At 48.8% G+C, this 21520-nt stretch overlaps 1 protein-coding gene and 1 long non-coding RNA gene across 4 annotated transcripts; one reads left to right on the top strand and one right to left on the bottom strand.

Moving 5' to 3' along the window:
• The first annotated feature begins 5203 nt into the window (after positions 1-5203).
• CYP11A1 (cytochrome P450 family 11 subfamily A member 1) lies at positions 5204-19550 on the top strand. Of its 3 annotated transcripts, none has more exons than XR_015150450.1 (9): positions 5204-5523; positions 8849-9004; positions 11078-11277; positions 12294-12497; positions 13372-13557; positions 17589-17755; positions 18044-18122; positions 18585-18782; positions 19153-19550. XR_015150450.1 is itself a non-coding variant. In XM_086365297.1 (9 exons), the coding sequence occupies exons 1-9, from the start codon at positions 5255-5257 to the stop codon at positions 19282-19284; spliced, it is 1563 nt and encodes a 520-aa protein (XP_086221423.1). In that variant the 5' UTR covers positions 5204-5254; the 3' UTR covers positions 19285-19550. The 3 variants fall into 3 exon arrangements, 2 of the variants coding, with proteins under 2 accessions (XP_086221423.1, XP_086221424.1); XM_086365297.1 differs by having other exon boundaries at positions 13372-13529; XM_086365298.1 differs by having other exon boundaries at positions 11031-11277; positions 13372-13529.
• Positions 15069-16163, bottom strand: LOC147349379 (uncharacterized). The gene is made up of 2 exons (XR_015150451.1): positions 16031-16163; positions 15069-15163 (listed from the first exon to the last, which is right to left on the bottom strand). It is a non-coding gene; the product is annotated as an uncharacterized LOC147349379 (long non-coding RNA).
• Positions 19551-21520: the final 1970 nt, after the last annotated feature.

Raw genomic sequence — 21520 nt, 5'->3', positions numbered from 1 at the left:
GGCCTCCCTGTCCACCACCAACTCCCAGAGTTCACTGAGACTCAAGTCCATTGAGTCAGTGATGCCATCCAGCCATCTCATCCTCTGTCGTCCCCTTCTCCTCCTGCCCCCAATCCCTCCCAGCATCAAAGTCTTTTCCAATGAGTCAACTCTTTGCATGAGGTGGCCAAAGTACTGGAGTTTCAGCTTTAGCATCATTCCTTCCAAAGATATCCCAGGGCTGATCTCCTTCAGAATGGACTGGTTGGATCTCCTTGCAGTCCAAGGGACTCTCAAGAGTCTTCTCCAACACCACAGTTCAAAAGCATCAATTCTTCGGCGCTCAGCCTTCTTCACAGTCCAACTCTCACATCCATACATGACCACAGGAAAAACCATAGCCTTGACTAGATGGACCTTTGTTGGCAAAGTAATGTCTCTGCTTTTGAATATGCTATCTAGGTTGGTCATAACTTTCCTTCCAAGGAGTAAGAGTCTTTTAATTTCATGGCTGCAGTCACCATCTGCAGTGATTTTGGAGCCCAGAAAAATGAAGTCTGACACTGTTTCCACTGTTTGCCCATCTATTTCCCATGAAGTGGTGGGACCGGATGCCATGATCTTCGTTTTCTGAATGTTGAGCTTTAAGCCAAATTTTTCCCTCTCCACTTTCACCTTCATCAAGAGGCTTTTTAGTTCCTCTTCACTTTCTGCCATAAGGGTGGTGTCATCTGCATATCTGAGGTTATTGATATTTCTCCCGGCAATCTTGATTCCAGCTTGTGCTTCTTCCAGTCCAGCGTTTCTCATGATGTACTCTGCATAGAAGTTAAATAAACAGGGTGACAGTATACAGCCTTGACGTACTCCTTTTCCTATTTGGAACCAGTCTGTTGTTCCATGTCCAGTTCTAACTGTTGCTTCCTGACCTGCATACAAATTTCTCAAGAGGCAGATCAGGTTGTCTGATATTCCCATCTCTTTCAGAATTTTCCACAGTTTATTGTGATCCACACAGTCAAAGGCTTTGGCATAGTCAATAAAGCAGAAATAGATGTTTTTCTGGAACTCTCTTGCTTTTTCGATGATCCAGCTGATGTTGGCAATTTGATCTCTGGTTCCTCTGCCTTTTCTAAAACCAGCTTGAACATCAGGAAGTTCATGGTTCACATATTGCTGAAGCCTGGCTTGGAGAATTTTGAGCATTACTTTACTAGCGTGTGAGATGAGTGCAATTGTGGTGTAGTTTGAGCATTCTTTGGCATTGCCTTTCTTTGGGCTTGGAATGAAAACTGACCTTTTCCAGTCCTGTGGCCACTGCTGAGTTTTCCAAATTTGCTGGCATATTGAGTGCAACACTTTCACAGCATCATCTTTCAGGATTTGGAATAGCTCAACTGGAATTCCATCACCTCCACTAGCTTTGTTCATACTGATGCTTTGTAAGGCCCACTTGACTTCACATTCCAGGATGTCTGGCTCTAGGTCAGTGATCACACCATTGTGATTATCTGGGTCGTGAAGATCTTTTTTGTACAGTTCTTCTGTGTATTCTTGCCATCTGTTCTTAATATCTTCTGCTTCTGTTAGGTCCATACCATTTCTGTCCTTTATCGAGCCCACCTTTGCATGAAATGTTCCTTTGGTATCTCTGATTTTCTTAAAGAGAAAATCTCACCTTGTGAGAGCTGGACCATAAGGAAGGCTGAGCACTAAAGAATTGACGTTTTCAAAATGAGTTGCTAGAGAGGACTCTTGAGAGCCCCTTGGTATGCAAGGAGATCAAACCAGTCAATCCTAAAGGAAATAAATCCTGAATATTCTTTGGAAGGACCAATGCTGAAGCTGAGGCTCCAAACATTGGCCACCTGATGGGATGTGTCCACTCATTGGGAAAGACCCTGATGCTGGGAAAGATTGAGGGCAGGAAGAGAAGGGGGTGATAGAGGATGAGGTGGTTGGATGGCATCACCAATTCAATAGACATGAACTTGAGCAAACTCCAGGAGACAGTAGAGGACAGAGGAGCCTGGCATGCTGTAACCCATGGGGCTACAAAGAGACAGACTAGACTTAGTGTCTGAACAACAACAAAAGTGCACCTGCCAGAATTCTCTCTAAAATAGAGAATATTCTCACTTGTTTACAAGCCCAGCTCTCAAGACACAGAACAAGATGAAAGGAAAACCTAGTCAGATGAATGATTTTCTTCCTTATGACAAAGGACACAAAAAACGGACAAGGGAAAACAGTGACAATTTCTGAGAGGAAAAGAATCAACAAATCGACAGTACTCTGCCAAATTTCAAGCCAAGAGTCGCCAAATCCAGCTAGCCGTATATCTGTTTTCTCCAGATAATCTATTTTAGGAAAGGGAAAAACTTACCACTCTTGTTTCCAACAGATCTAGAAGATAGAGACTCAGGAGATAGGCATAGTAAGAATTCTTAAATTTTGTCAATCATCCTAGGGTCTCTTAACTGTAGCAGCTTTGAAGTGAGTAGCATCCAGCCAGTAAAGCTGCATCCCATCTTTGTTGCCAGCTACTGGGGAGGAAGAAATTTTCCTCTGCCCTTCTAGGTTCCTCTGGCTGGTCTAAGAATGAAATTGACATGAGATTGATGTCTCATCAGAAGAAAATAAAATGAAGTTTAACAACACACATAAATCGGAGAGATCCGGAAAAACTAACACACTGAAATACTTGAAACTTTCACCTTAAATACTGTCTAATTAAAAAATAGTCACAGCCTAAAAGTTGAGAAATATGTTTCATTTGGTGGGGATTTTTAGGACTTTAAGCCTGGGAGACAGCATCCCAAGTGACCCTGAGAGAACTTCTCTGAGGAGGTGAGACGAGGAGCCAGGTTATATAGAAGTTTTGTAACAAAGGGCACGTAGTCTGAATATCAAAGTATTATAATTAAAGGAAACCAGATATCCTAAGTTAATGAATTTAGCACTTTTCTATACATGGGAAGATGTTAGAATCTACTTCTGCTTCATTGGCTATGCTAAAGCCTTCGACTGTGTGGATCACAACAAACTGTGGAAAATTCTTAAAGAGAAGGGAATTTCAGGCCACCTTACCTGCCTCCTGAGAAACCTGAGAAACCTGTAGGCAGGTCAAGAAGCAACGGTTATAACCGTACCTGGAACAACAGACTGGTTCAAAATTGGGAAAGGAGTATGTCAAGGCTGTATATAGTCACACTGCTTATTTAACTTATATGCAGAGTACATCATGTGAAATGCTGGGCTGAAAAAAGCACAAGCTTGATTCCTGGAATCAAGATTGCTGGGAGAAATATCAATAATTTCATATATGCAAATGACATCACCCTTATGGAAGAAAGTGAAGAGGAACTAAAGAGCCCCTTGATGAAGGTGAAAGAGGAGAGTGAAAAGCTGGCTTAAAACTCAACATTCAAAAGATGAAGATCATGGCATCCAGTCCCATCACTTCATGGCAAATTAATGCGGAAATAATGGAAACAGTGAATAACTTTATTTTCTTGGGCTCCAAAATCACTGAGGAAGGTGACTGCAGCCATGAAAATAAAAGACACTTGCTCCTTGGAAGAAAAGCTATGACAAACCGAGATAGCATATTAAAACCAGAGACATTGCCAACAAAGGTCCATGTAGTCAATGCTATGGTTTTTCCGGTAGTCATGTATGGATGTGAGAGTTGGACAATAAGAAGACTGAGTGCTGAAGAACTCATGCTTTTGAACTGTGATGTTGGAGAAGACTCTTGAGAGTCCCTTGGACTGCAAGGAAATCAAACAAGTCAATTCTAAAGGAAATCAACCCTGAGTATTCATTGGAAAGACTAATGCTGAAGCTGAAGCTCCAATACTTTGGCCACCTGATGCGAAAAGCCGACTCATTAGAAAAGACCCTGGTGCTGGGAATGGTTGAAGGCAGGAGGAGAAGGGGATGACAGAGGACGAGATGGTTGGATGGCATCACCGACTCAATGGACATGAGTTTGAGCAAGCTCTGGGAGATGGTAAAGGACAGGGAAGCCTGGCGTGCTGCAATCAAAGGGCTCGCAGAGTTGGACACAAGTGAGCGGCTAAACAACAACTACAAGAGTCTGGGCTCACTGAAATAATTTTTTTCATTTGTATCTCAGCTATCTGGGGCCAGTATCCTGTGTTTTTCCCATAAAAGAAGATGTTGGAGGTAGGGGCTTAAGGGCTTTGAAGAGGCATGGAGATGGAATAGCACATGTTTGATAAATAGATGTTTGCTGGCCTATGCAGAGACAATGGGATACAGAGGGGTCTCATCTCTGTCTCTAAGCCCATATTCTCTGCAGATGTCCCTGGTGATTCCTGAAACAGGCCCTCTGTTTAAATTCTTCAGCAGTTAGAGGGAAGGTCAATTTTTCCCAAGGCTTTTGGGCTTTGATTGTTTTCATTTTTAAATTATCTGCATTCTAAAGAGATATTTTGGGTGGCAGATTTTGCTCTCCTACAGGACTTTGTCCTAGGAGACGGCTCTCAGCCAGCTCCGACGATCTGTTCCAAAGAAGTAAGGGAAAAGCTAGGGTTTATATCAATCTTTTTTTTTGCTGGGAGAAGGGGGATGAACATGTAGTCAAACATAAAAAGATCACTGCTAATCCCAAACAACAGACACCTCAAGTGAATGGTTTTAGTGTTTTTCTATATATGTTGTTGTTTAGTCACTAAGTCCTGTCCGACTCTTTTGCGACCCCATAGACTGTAGCCCACCAAGCTCCTCTGTCCATGGGATTTTTCTAGGCAAGAATACTGGAGTGGGTTGCCATTTCCTTCTCCCTGGGATCTTCCTAACCCAAGGACTGAACCCTTGTCTCCTGCATTGCAGGTGGATTTTTTACCGACTGAGCCACCAGGGAAGTTATGTGTGCAAGAATCCGGGGTCATGGAAATTTTCCCTTAGATATACATCGTATCTAGGGACCAGTACAATGCAAATGCTTCCTGTTTTTCTTCATCCTGAAGTCTCCTCAGGGTGCATTGAGGGAGGGAGTCCCCTCAGGTGGGTGACCACAGTGGCTGACGCTTGATGTTGTAGAACTGGAATGATGGGTTACATTCTTTTGTTTACAGTACTGAGTCTGGGAGGAGCTGTGTGGGCTGGAGTCAGCCGGAGGAGGCTGACCGCCCTGTCAGCTTCTCACTTAGCCTTGAGCTGGTGATTATAAGCTGGGTCCCAGGGCCCCAGGGCCAGAGTCACCTGCTGCAGTACGAGCAGAGACAGCAGCAGCTGTGGGGGCAGCATGCTAGCAAGGGGGCTTCCCCTCCGCTCAGCCCTGGTCAAAGCCTGCCCACCCATCCTGAGCACAGTGGGGGAGGGCTGGGGCCACCACAGGGTGGGCACTGGAGAGGGAGCTGGCATCTCCACAAAGACCCCTCGCCCCTACAGTGAGATCCCCTCCCCTGGTGACAATGGCTGGCTTAACCTCTACCATTTCTGGAGGGAGAAGGGCTCACAGAGAATCCACTTTCGCCACATCGAGAACTTCCAGAAGTATGGCCCCATTTACAGGTAAGCCTGGCAGAGGATTGGGGCTGGCGGGATAGGGAAGCCTGTGGTGGCCCCCTCCCTGAAAGGTCTGCCCTCCCCTTCCAGGCTCTGGTTCACCTCTGACTTTATTTCTTCCTGCCTGGCGGTGGCAGGAGTAGAGTTAATGCTTCCCAGACAGTGGGTTCACTTCCCAGCCCTGAGGCCTCAACAGTCCCCGGGCTCTACACCCTTAGAAACTTTGGGGAGGTGGGGAGGCCAAGAAAATAAGCCCCGGTACCTCCATTATCTGCAGGACACTTTGCAAGGTGTGGTTGTCATCCCCATTTTCAGAGGAGAAGGAAGTTCAAAGAGGTTAGGACTCTAGCCCTGATCACTCAGCTAGAAGACTGTCCTGCTACCCGGGGTGCTGGTCTTGCCTCCCCTTGGCCTGTGGGACTCTGAGTGGCTGATTGGTCCCTTCCACTAGGCCTGGCTGCTGTCCCTCTTCCCCAAACATCTGCCTTGCTTCCAGCCAGGAGGGAGAGCCTTTGGTCTTTTGGCCTCGCTGTACCCCACCTTCTTGCCCTGGGGTGGGGGTGAGGTCTGGGGGCTGCCCTTGGGAGGGAGGCCTCACTTGTTCTGGTTTAGCAGTTTCTAAAGTAGGTGGGCTTCAAGAGACATTTGGGTTCCTTTCTGAGAGCATAGGTGAGGGGGATTAGAGGTGGCAAAGATGATGGCTGAGGGCAGGGAGGAGACACCAGGAAGTATAATGCTTTACTTTTACTTTATTTTTTTATTTTTGGTTGGGGGGATGCACCGCGTGGCCTGTGGGATCTTAGTTCTCTTCAGGGATTGAACCTGTGTCCCCTGCAGTGGGAGCACTGAGCCGTAACCACTGGACTGACAGGGAATTCCCCCTTTTACAGTTATAAGTGCTTTTTTAGAACTGGTTGGAGACAGGGCACCCGCTTAGCCCCAGGCTGAATGTTAGATTTGGAAGAAGTTTGCTCCTTAGTCTCTCTTCTTTGTCTTTCTGTCTCTTTCTCTCCCTTCTAAGCCTCTCTCCCCAGTCTTACTTCATGAATTTTTTCATTATTCCCTGCTTCCTCCCCTCCTCCTCCTTCCTGTTCCTAGCCCCTTGTAGGAACTCTTTATTTTATAAAGTCCCTATTTTCTGAGTCACTTTCATCTGAGTCTTGCAACCTGTCCTTAAATTTGGCATTATTCCTAATTCACAGATGGGAAAACTGAGACCCAGAGAGAAGGGTCTTGCCAAGGTCACACAGTTCATCAGGGCAAAGCAAGGGCTGGAACCCTGATTGTTTGGCTTCCAGTTCGGGGTGTCAGGCTTCCCAGGGGGCGCTAGTGGTAAAGAATCCACTTGCCAATGTTGGAGATCCAAGAGATGCAGGTTTGATCCCTGGGTCAGGAAAATCCCTTGGAGGAGGACATGGCAACCCACTCCAGTATTCTTGCCTGGAAATCCCATGGACAGAGAAGCCTGGTGGGCTAGAGTCCATGGGGTCGAAAAGAGTTGGACATGAGTGAGCATGCATATTATTATATTATTCAGGGTGTCAGTAGTCTAACTATAGCCTTGAGATAACAAACTTCTAAATGAGCATGAGGAATTTACAAGTTTCATGGACTTTCCCTTAATACAAGTCTGTTCCTGTTCTTTATTCAATAGTTTAGAAAAATTGATATCAAATACAATCTCAGTTTTGATAATATTTATGTACCATTCAGAATATGAATGTATTTATATGCTATTTTGTGTTGTCCTATAATAATGTACCAAGGACTTCTTTTCTCTTTTCTCTCTTTAATATAATTTTAAAAGGCAGCATAGTAGCCCATAGTATGGATAGCCATATATTTTTCAGCTAGCTTTTAAAAGTGGATATTTAGACCACTCTAGGTTTTTTTTTTTTTTTTAACTATTAGACATCCTTATACATTTTTTTTTTTCTATGAACATTTTCATCCATCAGGCATCACTGATGTCAGATAGCTGCCTTGGGCTAGATTCCCAGAGGTAGAATTGATAATAACAATAGCAGTTCAAGGACTTTGCTTAGCTGTTTTTAATGGAGTCAGTGGTTTGAGGATGTGTGGCAGCTGGAAAAACACTGAGGGGATTTTCTGGGAGGCCATGGTGGGCCAAGGAGACTTGGGGAAGATAGGCCTGGGCTCTGTGGGTTAGTGGCTAAAGCCATGCTCTCTCCCACTCCCCAGCCTAGTCTTCTCCCCTCCCCCTCCCTCTCCATTCTCAAGGAAGAGGGAGGAAGAGAGGGGAAGGAGGGTAGAGAGAGGGAGAGAATGAGAATTTGGCTTATACTTGTATGCTTTTATGTTTTACCTTGAAGTGTATCTTGAATTAACTTTCTTATGCAAAAGGCAGATACAAGTCAGAAGCAGAATTTTCTGTTGTTTCATGACAGTTGTACATTAATTCTCTGCAAAGTGCCTTAAGGTATATTTATACCTGGGGCTTGATGTTTTACCTCAGTTTTATTTTAATAGTGACAGAGTACTTTGTTGGGCCTCTAATTCCTGGGGGAGGGTGACCAGTTCCAGAACTTCAATCCTAGAGCTTAGAAGGGACTGCCTGGCCTGGTGTGTGACCTGCCCAGCAAGCTACATGGAGTCACTCTAGTCCAGGGTTACTCCCAGCTGCCATGAAAGTGCCATGTTTCTGAGCTCTGCATAGGTGAGAGGGTGGAGGGTGCTGAGAGTGTAGACACACAGGAAGAATGAACATTGGAGGACCTGATGATCCAGGGGAGGCCCTGGGTAGGGGTGGGCTTGGTCCTGAGGATGTGCAGGAGCCACTGTGATGATAAGATGAGCACGAAGCTGTTACTTAGAGAATGTCTTCCCAGGTGGCACAGTGGTAAAGAATCTGCCTGCCAATGCAGGAGACGCAAGAGACGAGGGTTCAATCCCTGGGCAGGAAGATCCCTTGGAGGAGGGCATGGCAACCCACTCCAGTATTCTTCCCTGGAGAATTCCATGGACAGAGGAGCCTGGTGGGTTACAGTCCATAAGGTCACAAAGAATCAGACTGAGCACAGATACATGCAATAGGAGCCACACTCATAGATTTCATATCATCTTATTCTTCAGCAATCCTGTCAGGCAGGTACTGTATTTATCTCCACTAAAGAAACTGAGACTCAGAGGATGAGACTAAAGTCATACAGTGAGGAAACTATGGGCCAGGATCCACTCCCAGGCCGGTCTGCTCCGTGCTGTCAGCCGCAAAGTGGTTACAGAGGAGCTGGGTCCTGTGCCCTGATTGTGCAGGGTCTGCAGGACTCTCCTCAGATCCTTACCTCACAGCAACCCTCTTCTGCCCCTCCAGGGAGAAGCTTGGCAATTTGGAGTCAGTTTATATCATTCACCCTGAAGACGTGGCCCATCTCTTCAAGTTCGAGGGATCCTACCCAGAGAGATATGACATCCCGCCCTGGCTGGCCTATCACCGATATTATCAGAAACCCATCGGAGTCCTGTTTAAGTGAGTCCTGGGTCCTCTCCCAGGGGCTGGAGGGAGATGCTGGGTGGCTGGAGCAAGGGCAGAGGCTGAGGGTGAGATGCTGGGACCGTGCTTGTCCTGCCCTTTCTGTTAACAGCTGGGCCTCTAGACAAACCCCTGTCCTCTTCCTGCCTCCATCAAACAGATGATGGGGAGGGTGAACTGCCCTGCCAACCTTCAGGAACATGGTCAGGAAGAAGATCTTACTGAGTAATTAAAGGCCTTGAAAAGTTCTCATTCATTGGTTCATCCAGTAAGACCCATTTTATTGAGTGCCTCCTATGTGCTAGTCCTGGTGCTGAACTCTGAGTGACAAGTAGGGTGGAGCCCTGCCCCTAGGAGAGTCCCTTATAGTCTAAAGGAGCAGTAAGAAGCATGAACAAATCAGTGTATCTAAATGCATAGATACCATTTTCCACCAAATTGCTCATCAAAAAAAGGAAATGTGACCATAACAAGTGTTGATGAGGATATGGAGCAGCTAGAGTGCTCCTAGCTTGCTAGTGGGACTGAAAGCCGATGCCACCACTTTGGAAAATGGTTGGACATTACTTCCTGCAGTTGAATGTTTATAAAGCAGCCATTATAAACCCATGCTTATAATGCAGTCATTCTGCACTCAGGAATATACTCCAAAGAATACCCGCACCTCACCCACTGAGACGGATATGTACTAAAATGTTTGCAATGCAGTTGTTCATAATAGCAAAAACTGGGAAATCACCTAAATGCAGAACAGGAGCATGAAAAGAGTGACAGAGGCAGACCCCAGTCAACAAGAACAGACTCCGTGTCTCACACAATACAGATGATACAACAATACAGAAGATACTAGAGATATAAGCTGAGTGAAAAAAAGCAAATCATGACAGCTTTTATAAGAAGTTGAAAACAAGCATGCATTTTTGTTTTATTTTATTTTTCAACATGCATGTTGAAAAGCATGCATTTTTAAAAAGCATGTTTTGGAAATATATGTTGATCAGATAAAACTGGAGAAGGCAATGGCACCCCACTCCAGTACTCCTGCTTGGAAAATCCCATGGATGGAGGAGCCTGGTAGGCTGCAGTACATGGGGTCGCTAAGAGTCGGACGGGACTGAGCGACTTCACTTTCACTTTTCACTTTCACGCATTGGAGAAGGAAATGGCAACCCACTCCAGTGTTCTTGCCTGGAGAACCCCAGGGACGGGGGAGTCTGGTGGGCTGCTGTCTATGGGGTCCCACAGAGTCGGACACAACTGAAATGACTTAGCAGCAGCAGCAGCAGCAGCAGCAGCAGCAGCAGCAGCAGCTAAAGCTATTTACAAAAGCAAATAAGAGATTTAGGTTGGGAGGCAGGGAGGCAGGATGTGGGAGGACTGGGTTGGCATCTGAAAGTTATCATCAAGTTTCTAGTATTCATGTTGGACTGTGAGTTTATAATAACATTCTTGTAAGCATAAAAAGCCCCCAAATAACAAAGAGGGCTTTGCACAGATCTATTTTCAAGAATGGGCGTAAGTTGAGAATAGGAATGGATATTAACCCAATTCTGGGCACCTGAGGTTCCCCACCAATGAAAGTAATGAGACATTGGGGGTGCAGAGGTTGGTCAGCTGTGCCCATGCAGGCGCCAGAAAAGGTGATGTAGAGGGACCCTTGAATGGTAGGAGGTGAGACTGACCAGGAGGAAGTGGAAGTGGTGGGGAGGGCAGGCCTGCAGCAGAGGCCAAGACTAGAGGGCTTGACAGTTACTTAAAGGCTCTAAGAATAGGATTTCCATCTTGTTTAAAGCAGCAGCAGCAGCAGCAGCAGCAGAGGGAGTAGAGCACGGTTGGGGGTTTGATCTTCACCCTTTTTTTTTCTGTCACACAAGCCTCCCTATTCCCTCCCCTCTGTCCCGCCCAGGCCAGGCAGAAGCTGGGAGGAGGGGAGGGTAGGGAGGGCTGTGGATGTGAGCAGTGGACTGTGAGCTGTGGCTCAGCCTCCTGGGAAAGCCTAGTCAGTTCCCTCTGTGTTTGCCAGGCCTGGGGTTTGTGACCATGAGGGCCTGAGGGCCCATGTTTTCTCAGGAAGTCAGGAACCTGGAAGAAAGACCGGGTGGTCCTGAACACGGAGGTGATGGCTCCAGAGGCAATAAAGAACTTCATCCCACTGCTGAATCCAGTGTCTCAGGACTTCGTCAGCCTCCTGCACAAGCGCATCAAGCAGCAGGGCTCCGGAAAGTTTGTAGGGGACATCAAGGAAGACCTGTTTCACTTTGCCTTTGAGTGTAAGGAACTTGAACCTACCTGGCCACAGTCCTGGGGATGGGAGAACCCAGCATCTCACCTTGAGACCCAGAATAGACTCTGAAGAAGTGTCAGGATTGGTTTCTGGGAGGAGCCACTGAACACATTCTCTGTCATCAGCTACCGGGGGGAGAGCTGCACGCTCTCATCTGATTCATGATATGGGGCCAAGAATTTCTAGAATGTGGGTCCCTATTGCCCCTTTCCTCCAAAAGCCAGGGTTTGACTTGGCCTTTCATTCAGCAAATCTCTCTCTCTCTTGGGACAGAGACCTTCCCTTTCAAGTCTGGGAGGGGAGGGGAGGGTTGGGTGGGTTATTGAAACAGGGTATTGGAGGATGTGTAGGAATTTTCCAGATGGAATAAAGAGGTTGGGCAGTATAGGCAGAGGGAACAATACATACAAAGGCCCTGTGGCTTGATAGGGATCATGTGGTCACTGCAGGAGATTTGGAGTGCCCAGGGTTTGGCATAAAATTCCTGACCCAAGAGGCAGGAAACCCTTGGGGGTTGTTGTGACTTCTTATGACCAGCCAAGTGGGCCCTGGATGGCCAGTTACTGGGGATTGATGTCCCCCCAGACACCCATCTGACCTGTTCCAGGAAGTATTTAGCCACTCTGGTCAATCATAGATGAGAAGTCTCTCTTCCCAGGAGGAAAGCTGAGAGGCTGCTGGGGGGTGCTGTTGGAAGCGGGAGAGGGCAGTTTCCTCCCAGTCTGAGCCTTTTCTCAGCTGTGCTGGAGGCTCTGCCTCCCACTTGAGGGATCCCTTTTAGGGTCTGTCCCATGACCCTCTGAAGGGCCTGACTGACTGCCACAAAGGCAGTTTTCCTTACTCCTGCAATTTCAGCCCTTTGGGACTCAGCTGTCAGTTTCTTTACTGAAGGAGGCTGAGGTTGGATGCAAGGGCTCCCATGTGTTGGGGAGGGGGGCGATGGTTTCCTGGGAGCTGAGGCTCTCAGATGGTCAGGTTGGATGAGATTCTTCAACTTTGCAGCCATCACCAATGTCATGTTTGGGGAGCGCCTGGGGATGCTGGAGGAGACAGTGAACCCCGAGGCCCAGAAGTTCATTGATGCCGTCTACAAGATGTTCCACACCAGTGTCCCTCTGCTCAACGTCCCTCCAGAACTGTACCGTCTATTCAGAACCAAGACTTGGAGGGACCATGTAGCCGCATGGGACACAATTTTCAATAAAGGTGAGGGCTGTACCCTGGGCAGTCACAGGTGGAAGCCAGGAGAGCCCTGTTTGCCTCTGGAGATGGGAAATCCAGGCCTGGGTTGGAGGGTTGAGGGTTGGGGGAGTGGGGAGAAAGACACAGAGGGAGAGAGAAAGTCAGTTGGGAGCCTCAGACCTTGGCCTGCCGCTTTGTCCCAAGTTATGACTTGCCGTGTAGAAAACCCATGGATGGCCATCGGGAAGGCCCAGGAACCCCTGCATATGGTATGCAGAAAGCTGGCTCCTGAGGATGATCAGATTTTTCTGGAGAAAGAGGATTAAAGAAGTCTGTCATATTCTTCCAAGGAGCCCAGGATTCCCAACATGGGTTAAAGACCAGCATTTCAGACATGGCTGTGCTTGGTGACAGAGCAGGGCTTCGGTGACAGGGATTCGTAAAGGGTGGAGAAGGCTGACTGGGATGTGGTGATGATGCCAGGTCTGGAGTTAAATCCTGCCTCTGCCCTGACACCCTTGTGACCTTGTGCAAGTTATCATCTTAGATGGACTTCTGTTTCCTTATCTGTAAAATGGGCATGATAGCACTTACCCTAAATAATAATTTAAAAAAACCACAACAGGTATGAGGAACTTTATAGAGCATGCTCCTCAGAGAAACAGCAGCCAAGAAAGTGCAGGGCTCCAGAATCCTCAAGCCCTTGTGCTCTTTCTTGCCCCTCTGCAGAGAGCCTCGCTGCTTTTTCTTTTTTTTGGCCATCTTGAAACATGTGCGATCTTATTCCCCTGCCCAGGGATTGACTCCGTGCCCCCTGCAGTAGAAGCATGGATTTTAACCCCTGCACAGCCAGGGAAATTTCTGGCCTCCCTCTGTTTTCTTTCTTCCTGCCCCACAGCTGAAAAATACACTGAGATCTTCTACCAGGACCTGAGACGGAAAACAGAATTTAGGAATTACCCAGGCATCCTCTACTGCCTCCTGAAAAGTGAGAAGATGCTCTTGGAGGATGTCAAGGCCAATATTACGGAGATGCTGGCAGGGGGTGTGGACACGGTGAGGACCCAGTGAGGTGGCCGTAGAGGTACATCCGGTCCCTTCCTGCGCCCTTTCCCCACAGCCTTCCTCATTGTCTGAAACCCCGGTCCATGAGGGCTCCATCTCCCTCTCCTGACCCCACTTCCTAGATGCTAATCTTCTAGGAGGGCGAGCTCAAGTCAGTCATCCACTGAGCGTGCCTTGAGGCTGATCCACCTTTTTTTCTTTGCCAGTGAAGAGGGGGTGACTAGGTACAGGTGGGTGACAAAGCTTACTTGGTATCAGGAAGGCAGGCGGGATCTCAGAGAAGCTGGGAGCCAACCAGTGGAATTTGCCCTGGGCTTGCCCTCCAAATCTTTTTGTTGCCTTCCATGCCCCCTCTTCCAGACCTCAGTCCCCCTTGATGCCTCCAGTGTCTGAAGGCATCATGCATGGTGTCTCCCAGAGGTCCACAGGCAGAATAATATCCAAGAAACTTCTTTTTCAGTATTTATTTTATTGTATTAATTTGGCTGTGTCAGGACTTGGTTGTGGCACGTGGATCTTTAGTTGTGGCCTGTAGGGTCTGGTTCCCTGACCAGGGATTGAACCCAGACCCTCTGCACTGGGAACGTGGAGTCCTAACCATTAGACCTTCAGGGAAGTCCCAGAAGCTTCTGTTCTTGAATGTCAAAATTTCTCTGTCCTGTGTGCCTTCCCTTTTCCTAAACCTTAAACTTCCTCAAGCCAATGTGATGGTGAGGGTTAATTCATTAGCGTTTCTTGATTGCTAGTTACGATTCAGGCCCCAAGACTATAAAGATGAATACAGCAGACCTCAAATATCCTAAATGGCTCAGACGGGAAACGTGTATAAGTTTGTGAGAGGTGCCATGACAAAATAGTACAGACTGGGTGACTTTAACCACAAAAGTGTAGCGGCTCATAATTCTGGATCAATGTGTCAGCAAGGTTGCTTTCTTCTGAAGCCCCTCTGCCTGGCTTGTTGATGGCTGTCTTCTTCCTACATCTTCACATGATTTTCCTTACTTCCTTCTTTTTCTTTTCAAAAAAATATTTATTTATTTGGTTGAGCCAGGTCTTAGTGGCAGCATGCAGGATCTTTAGTTGCAGCATTTGAACTCTGATTCCATGCTGTCAATGTAGGGGGCCTGGATTCAATCCTTGGTTGGGAAACAAGATCCCACATACCTCAACTAAGAGTTCCTGTGCCGCAACTAACACTCCCTTTTCTTCTTACACGGACACCAATCCTATTCGATTAGGGACCCCCCATATGACCTCATTTTACCTTGTTTAGTAGCTAAGTTGTGTCCGCTCTTTTGCAACCCCATGGACTGCAGCCTGCCAGGCTCCTCTGTCCATGGGATTTACCAGGCAAGAATACTGGAGTGGGTTGCCATTTCCTCCTCCAGGGGATCTTCCTGACTCAGGGATCGAACGGTGTCTCCTGCATTGGCAGGCGGGTTCTATAATGCTGAGCTACCAGGGAAGCTCTCATTTTACCTTAATTATCTTATTAAAGGCCCTCTCTCCAAATACAGTCACACTGTGAGGTGCTGGGGGTTATGACTTCAACATATGAATTTGGGAGGGACACGATTCAGCCCAGCACAAGGAGGCAGCATGGGCCCAGACGACCACCTCTTCACCTTAAAGGGCTGGATGACGAGGTACTGGGTACTGACAATGCTAAGAAGAGGGGAGAGACCAATGTGGCCTTACAGGACAGGGAGAGCACTCCACAGAGTAAAGTCAACTTGTCTTCCCTCTTGTGCCAGGAGGAGAGAGAGGAAATAGCATTTCAGGACTGGGGAGAAGCAGGTGACAAAGCCGCTGGGTGAATAACTTCATTTCCTAGGTATTCTATTTGCGTTGTGCTCTAACCTCCAGTGCAGGAGTTTCCATTCCTGGGCTGCAGATGGAGGCTTTGAGCATATTTTAAACATAGTTCATTGTCAGTCATGTAAAAGGGATTCCCCCCTAAAAGCTCACCTGCACCAGAGCAGCTGTTATTCTTGGGTAATATTTATTAAGCAAGCACTATACAGCAAGCAGGATCCTAAGCTTTTCACATTAACTCTTTTAACCCATTTAGCATTCACAAACAACACTTTGCAGTATTTTACTGTTCCCCTTTGTTGAGATGAGGAAACTGGGGCACAGAGAGGTTAAGGAACTTCATTAAGGTCACACAACCAGTAATTCAGGTGAAAGTGAAAAGTGAAAGTGAAAGTCACTCAGTCGTGTCTGACTCTTTTCCACCCCATGGACTATAGCTCACCAGGCTTCTCTGTCCATGGAATTCTCCAGGCAATAACACTGGAGTGGGTAGCCGTTCCCCTCTGCAGGGATCGAACCCAGGTCTCGTGCATTGCAGGCAGATTCTTTTACCATCTGAGCCACCAGGGAAGCCCTAACTTAGTTGAATACAGCCAGTAGTCCCTCTCCTCATCCTGCAAAAGCCATGTTGGTCTCTCCTCTTTTCTCAGTGTTGTCAGTACCTGATGCCTCGTCACCAGCCCTGTTACTTATTAAACAAGTATCTCCTGAGTACCCACGCTGTGTTGGGCCTTGGAAAAAATGAGACAATTACATGCATTTGATCTGAGCCTTGAGGGAGGGGTACACACCTGCTTCCTAGGCTGGGAAGGGAACTGTAGGAAAAGGGAACAGCATGAGGAAGATTTCTGGGCTTCAGGAACTGTGTGTAGCTCAGGGCGGCTGGAGCATGCTGGAGAGAGGTGGCAGTGGGCTGGGAGCAACCGGCAGGTATTGGAGGGGGTCCATGGGTCTGGTCACAGCCTCTGGACTTGATCTGGGGACTCCAGGGATCCAGGCAAGAATTTCAAGCTGGGAAGTGACTGGATGGCATTTTTTCACAATTGCTTCCACTGGGAGGAATAAGAAGCACGTCCAAACCTCTTGGACCAAAATATGATCCTTGGCAAGTTAATATGCCAACACCATGTGTCTAGCCCTAGGTCATATTCCAGTTCCATCACTGAAGAATCTGTACTATGGGGCCTGAGGAGGATCACTCATACCTCCAGTGAAAGTTAACACTCACTACATTAGCCCTGAGATTAGCTGGTCAGTCTCAGTATAGACCACATGCTAATTGCAACTCTGACATAAAACAGGTCTGGTTGTTCTGGTTTCAGCATTTATGAGCCTCACTTTATGCTATACTACTATAGGCAGATGCTACATTTAGGGGGAAGTTCTACTGGGGAGCTGCTGCTGCTGCTGTCACTTCAGTCATGTCTGACTCTGTGTGACCCCATAGAAGGAAGCCCACCAGGCTCCCCCATCCCTGGGGTTCTCCAGGCAAGAACACTGGAGTGGGTTGCCATTTCCTTCTCCAATGCATGAAAGTGAAAAGTGAAAGTGAAGTCACTCAGTCGTGTCCGACCCTCAGCGACCCCATGGACTGCAGCCTACCACGCTCCTCCGTCCATAGGATTTTCCAGGCAGGAGTACTGGAGTGGGGTGCCATTGCCTTCTCTGCTACTGGGGAGAGGGCTGCTCATTTAACAGGCATTTCAAGAGGAATGGCAGTCATCAGGAGTACAATCATTACAGAAGTAGGATTTGGCCTCTTAAGGCCTCTGGAGTCCTTTGGAAGAAGGCATTAGTTATATGGCTGACCCTCTACTGGCGGGGAAGATGGGAGGGCTCTGGTGACATGAGTGGGGAGGGCAGGGATAAGTGCTGCCCCAAACATTCCTGCTTGGACCACAAGAAAAGCTTCTTGGACATTTGCCTCAAAAAAAAAAAAAATTTATTTATTTGGCTGCACCAGGTCTTTGTTGCAGCAGGCAGGATCTAGTTCCCTGACTAGGGGTTGAACCTGGGCCACCCCTGCTTTGAGAATGCAGAGTCTTAGCCACCAGATCACCAGGGAAGTCCTGACATTTGCCTTCTGAATTGTGTTTTGCTTTATGTGGATAGTGGTTTCTGGATCCCTGGACAAGGGTGAGGGGAAGTGTTTGGCAATGAAAATTTAGCATGGGTCTAGATGCCCCATGAGTAACCAGCCCTCTGGGTTTTCTGCACCCCCACACTCTCCACCAGACATCCATGACATTGCAATGGCACTTGTACGAGATGGCACGCAGCCTGAATGTGCAGGAGATGCTGCGGGAGGAGGTTCTGAATGCCCGACGCCAGGCAGAGGGAGACATAAGCAAGATGCTGCAAATGGTCCCACTTCTCAAAGCTAGCATCAAGGAGACGCTGAGGCAAGCCCACTCCCACCTATGCCTGCCCCGCCCCACCCCACCCCCTCAAATCCCTGGGCAGGGACAGGGTGCTGCCTGAGCACAGGGTTACAAGGATGGGCTGGTGGAGAAGATGGGTAGCAGGAAGTGAGGAGTCTGGGGAAGACAGCTGGGAATGGGGAGGAGGGGTCCTGCCTCCAGACCACCACCCCCCGCCAGGGTGTGCAGCTGGAGCTGAGCTGCCATGCTGGGGGCTGGGCCTCTGTCCAGGCCTTGGGGCATCAGCTTCTGAATGCTTTTCACTGGCAGACTCCACCCCATCTCCGTGACCCTGCAGAGATACCCTGAAAGTGACTTGGTTCTTCAAGATTACCTGATTCCTGCCAAGGTAGGTGTGGCAAGAAGGCTGCAGGCTCTGTCAGTCAGACAGGGGAGGCCAGGGGCAGACTGCAATTGCATAAGATAGTGGCAAGGGGGGCTTCTGTCCTGCCTTTCTTCCTGGGGCTGGCTGGTGGGGTCCTTGGCAGCAGTGGTCCCAGTGTGAATGAAGGGCAGAGGGGATGGTCACAGTGGACGGTGGTTTTGGGATGTTGCTGGACTTCTAGGTTAGGAGGGAGATTCCATGGGCTGCCTGGGTTTCTGAGGGTCCTCTGGGACTGAGGAAAAGGGCAGGACAATCTCTTGGCCCGTCCCCAGCCTAGTGTCATCGGTGGTACGCATTGGATGGACGAGGCTCAGGGAGAGGTGAGGCCTTATTCAAGATCACATAGTGGGTATTATGCTGTGCTGGTATTGTTCCGGGCTGTGAGGAGGTAAGGCCTATTCAGACCTCGGCTCACCTTGTCCTCAGACACTGGTGCAAGTGGCCATCTATGCCATGGGCCGAGACCCTGCCTTCTTCTCCAGTCCGGACAAGTTTGACCCAACCAGGTGGCTGAGTAAAGACAAAGACCTCATCCACTTCCGGAACCTGGGCTTTGGCTGGGGAGTGCGGCAGTGCGTGGGCCGGCGGATCGCCGAGCTGGAGATGACCCTCTTCCTCATCCACGTGAGTCTGACCTGGGGACATCTGTCTCCCGGGACTTGGTCTCCCCTCCCCAACAACCTCCTGCGGTCTCCTTTTGGGGCAAATCCACTCACCATCCACGGGTGCTCCCTGGCCATAAGTTCCCACAGAACTTATGATGGAAGGGGGGTGGGGTGGAAAAGGTTTCATAGAAACCAAAGTGAAAGCCTGAACCAGGGGGACAGAGGGCTAGTGGTATTTTCAGGCTCTGCACAGGGTTCAGTAGGAGCTGGAGGGAGACCCACTTGGAGCATCTCACATCACACGCAACTGCTCCCAGGTGAATGAGCCTGGGCTGGGGGAGACAGACCCACCCCGCCTCTCCCCTAAGCCCACTATCCCTCTTTCTCAGATTCTGGAGAACTTCAAGGTTGAAATGCAGCATATCGGTGACGTGGACACCATATTCAACCTCATCCTGACGCCGGACAAGCCCATCTTCCTTGTCTTCCGCCCCTTCAACCAGGACCCGCCCCAGGCGTGACCGGAGAGGGCGGGCACTGCCCTTTCCACCAATCCAGCTAGCTGGGGTGTGGGAAGACGGCCCGAGGGGGTGGGGCCATGGAGGTACCCGCACCTCCATTGCTCGCTCAGTCCACACCTCTTGCACCTTTCTGGCTATGTCTGACCAGATGAAGCTGGCACTCAGGGGTCAGCTGCTTCCACTCAGCTGAGGCACCCCTGTCTCACCCTACCTCTTCCCCTTCTTCGCCCATCCCATGAAGGCAATAAACGAGTGAACGCTGCAAAGTGCTTTCATTTTCCATCTGACCCCCTAAGGTAGTCATCACACTTGGAGAGATGCTCTCTGACCCAGGTCAGCAGATAGATCTGAGTATGAATGGAGAACTGCTGCCCTTGAAGCCATTTCTGCTGGGACCCACCCACCTATAGCAGCTCAGGAGCCAATAGGCTCCACCTCCCTGTTGTCCCGTTGCTTATGAGGCAGAGCAGATGGAGGGCTATTGCCATTGCACCCCTGGAGCAGCTGGCATAGGGATAAAGAACTTGGCAGAGTTCTGTTGAGAGAACAGGGCAGCCTGAGAGGTTGTGGGCCAATCCTGGCTCCCGGGGCCCGCCTCTCATGGGTGAGGCTCCCACAGTGCTCTGCTTGGCTGAGCCTTGGGTGGGAATTCCCTGTGGGGCCATGAGGACTTCCTGCCAAGGGCCAGTGAGAGTCTCGAGCATGATGTCTGGGGATGATGTGGTGAAGAGGATGTGGGTGAGGGGCTGGTGTGAGGTGACTGATTCTGGGAAGAAGAGGCCCGCATGCTTCCTCTACCCCACCTGACCACCCTTTTCTGGACTTCCCCAGGCCTTAACTTCCTGCCCCAGTGGGATGGGCCCACAGGTCCAAGCTCTGGGCATTAGGCAGGGAGACTGGGGCAGTCTCTGGTGCATTATTTGGACCGCCTGACAATGGTCTCAATTTTAACCCTCTTGGCCCCCTCTGAGTTCTGTGACTCCTAACTTGACCAGGTACCTGATCCTCCCTGGCCCTTGGCTACCCAAGTCCAAGTCAGGCAGACATAGGGGGCTAGTGCTGCTCAGGATAGCAGCCCAGATGGCTTGGCCTCTTCTACCAGGATCTGCAGGTTCTGAATTCACTCTTGGAGCCTTTCTGCTTTTCCTCATCACAATCCTCTTCCTTGTTGTCTTTATCCTTCCTGCTTCCTTTCCTTTCTCCAGGCTTGAGTCAGTTTTGCTTGGAAATGTTAGAGTTGGAGGGCCTTACAGTCACAGATGTTAGCCCAGAGAGGTTGCTTGAGTCACTCAGGGTAACACAGCAGGCTTGTAGCTAGAAGCCAGGCCTTCTAACTGTCAGTGGAGGGCTCCTTCTTCTAGCCCCTTCTGCTTTTCTGTCCCTGGATGTGTTTAGACACAACACTACCAGCTCAGCCTATCCCTCGTGAATGGAGTATTTCATACTAACACGTAACTGATTGTCACAGGCAGGCTTCAAGTCTTTTGCTTCCCAAGAAACAGATAAACCAAACTTGAAATAAAGGATTTCAGATATGATACATGTTGAGGGGCAGGTAGAAAATCCCAGCCTCTCTTACCAGCTGACCTCTGGTGGTCTCAGTTCTTTTGGAGGTCTGAATGGGACTTGTCTCCCTGGCTCCTGCTTTGAAAGGCCTCTTCCCTCTCCCTGCCCACCCCTGTCCTGAGTCCACTATGGCATTGGACTCTCTAAAGAGAGTAGCTCCTGGGACAGGCAGGAGGCTACAGGGCTACAGCAGAAGGCCCAGACCCAGAGTGGGGTCTGGAAGGAGGAAGCTTAGGTACCCCAAGCTGCCCTGCTCTGGGAAAGGGGTGAATGCTCACTGACATACAGCATTTAATAAAGTCATTTTAAGGGGGTGGGGCTGCGACTCCAGCATGCAGAGGGGGTGGCCTGCTAGGAGTCAGTCTGTTGAGATTTCGAGAGCTTTTTGAGCTTAGTCTCTGAGCTGGGCATCAAGGGGTCCAACTTGGAGGGTTGCGTTTGGTCCTTGGAGGGGTTCTGTGGTGGCAAAGCAAGATGAAGTGAGTATGCCCCTGCCCCTAGAGGAATGAACCAATAAAATGCATCTTTCTTGGAAAGTCATGCCTCAGACAATCCGAAATCCAGTGGGTCATGACTTCTCAAATATTTCCAAACTCATTTAACCACAGTAGGTCATACCTAATTTTTCCCAGAGTCTTCAGGGCTCAGTGGGTGAGTCTACTAAGGTAGC

This window comes from Bos grunniens, chromosome 21, assembly GCF_055505025.1.
Source record: "Bos grunniens cultivar Pamir isolate PY7600 chromosome 21, Bosgru_T2T1.0, whole genome shotgun sequence".
NCBI classification, from domain to species: domain Eukaryota; kingdom Metazoa; phylum Chordata; class Mammalia; order Artiodactyla; family Bovidae; genus Bos; species Bos grunniens.
Note: the sequence above shows the minus strand (reverse complement) of the source record. Positions and strands in the feature narration are given on the sequence as shown.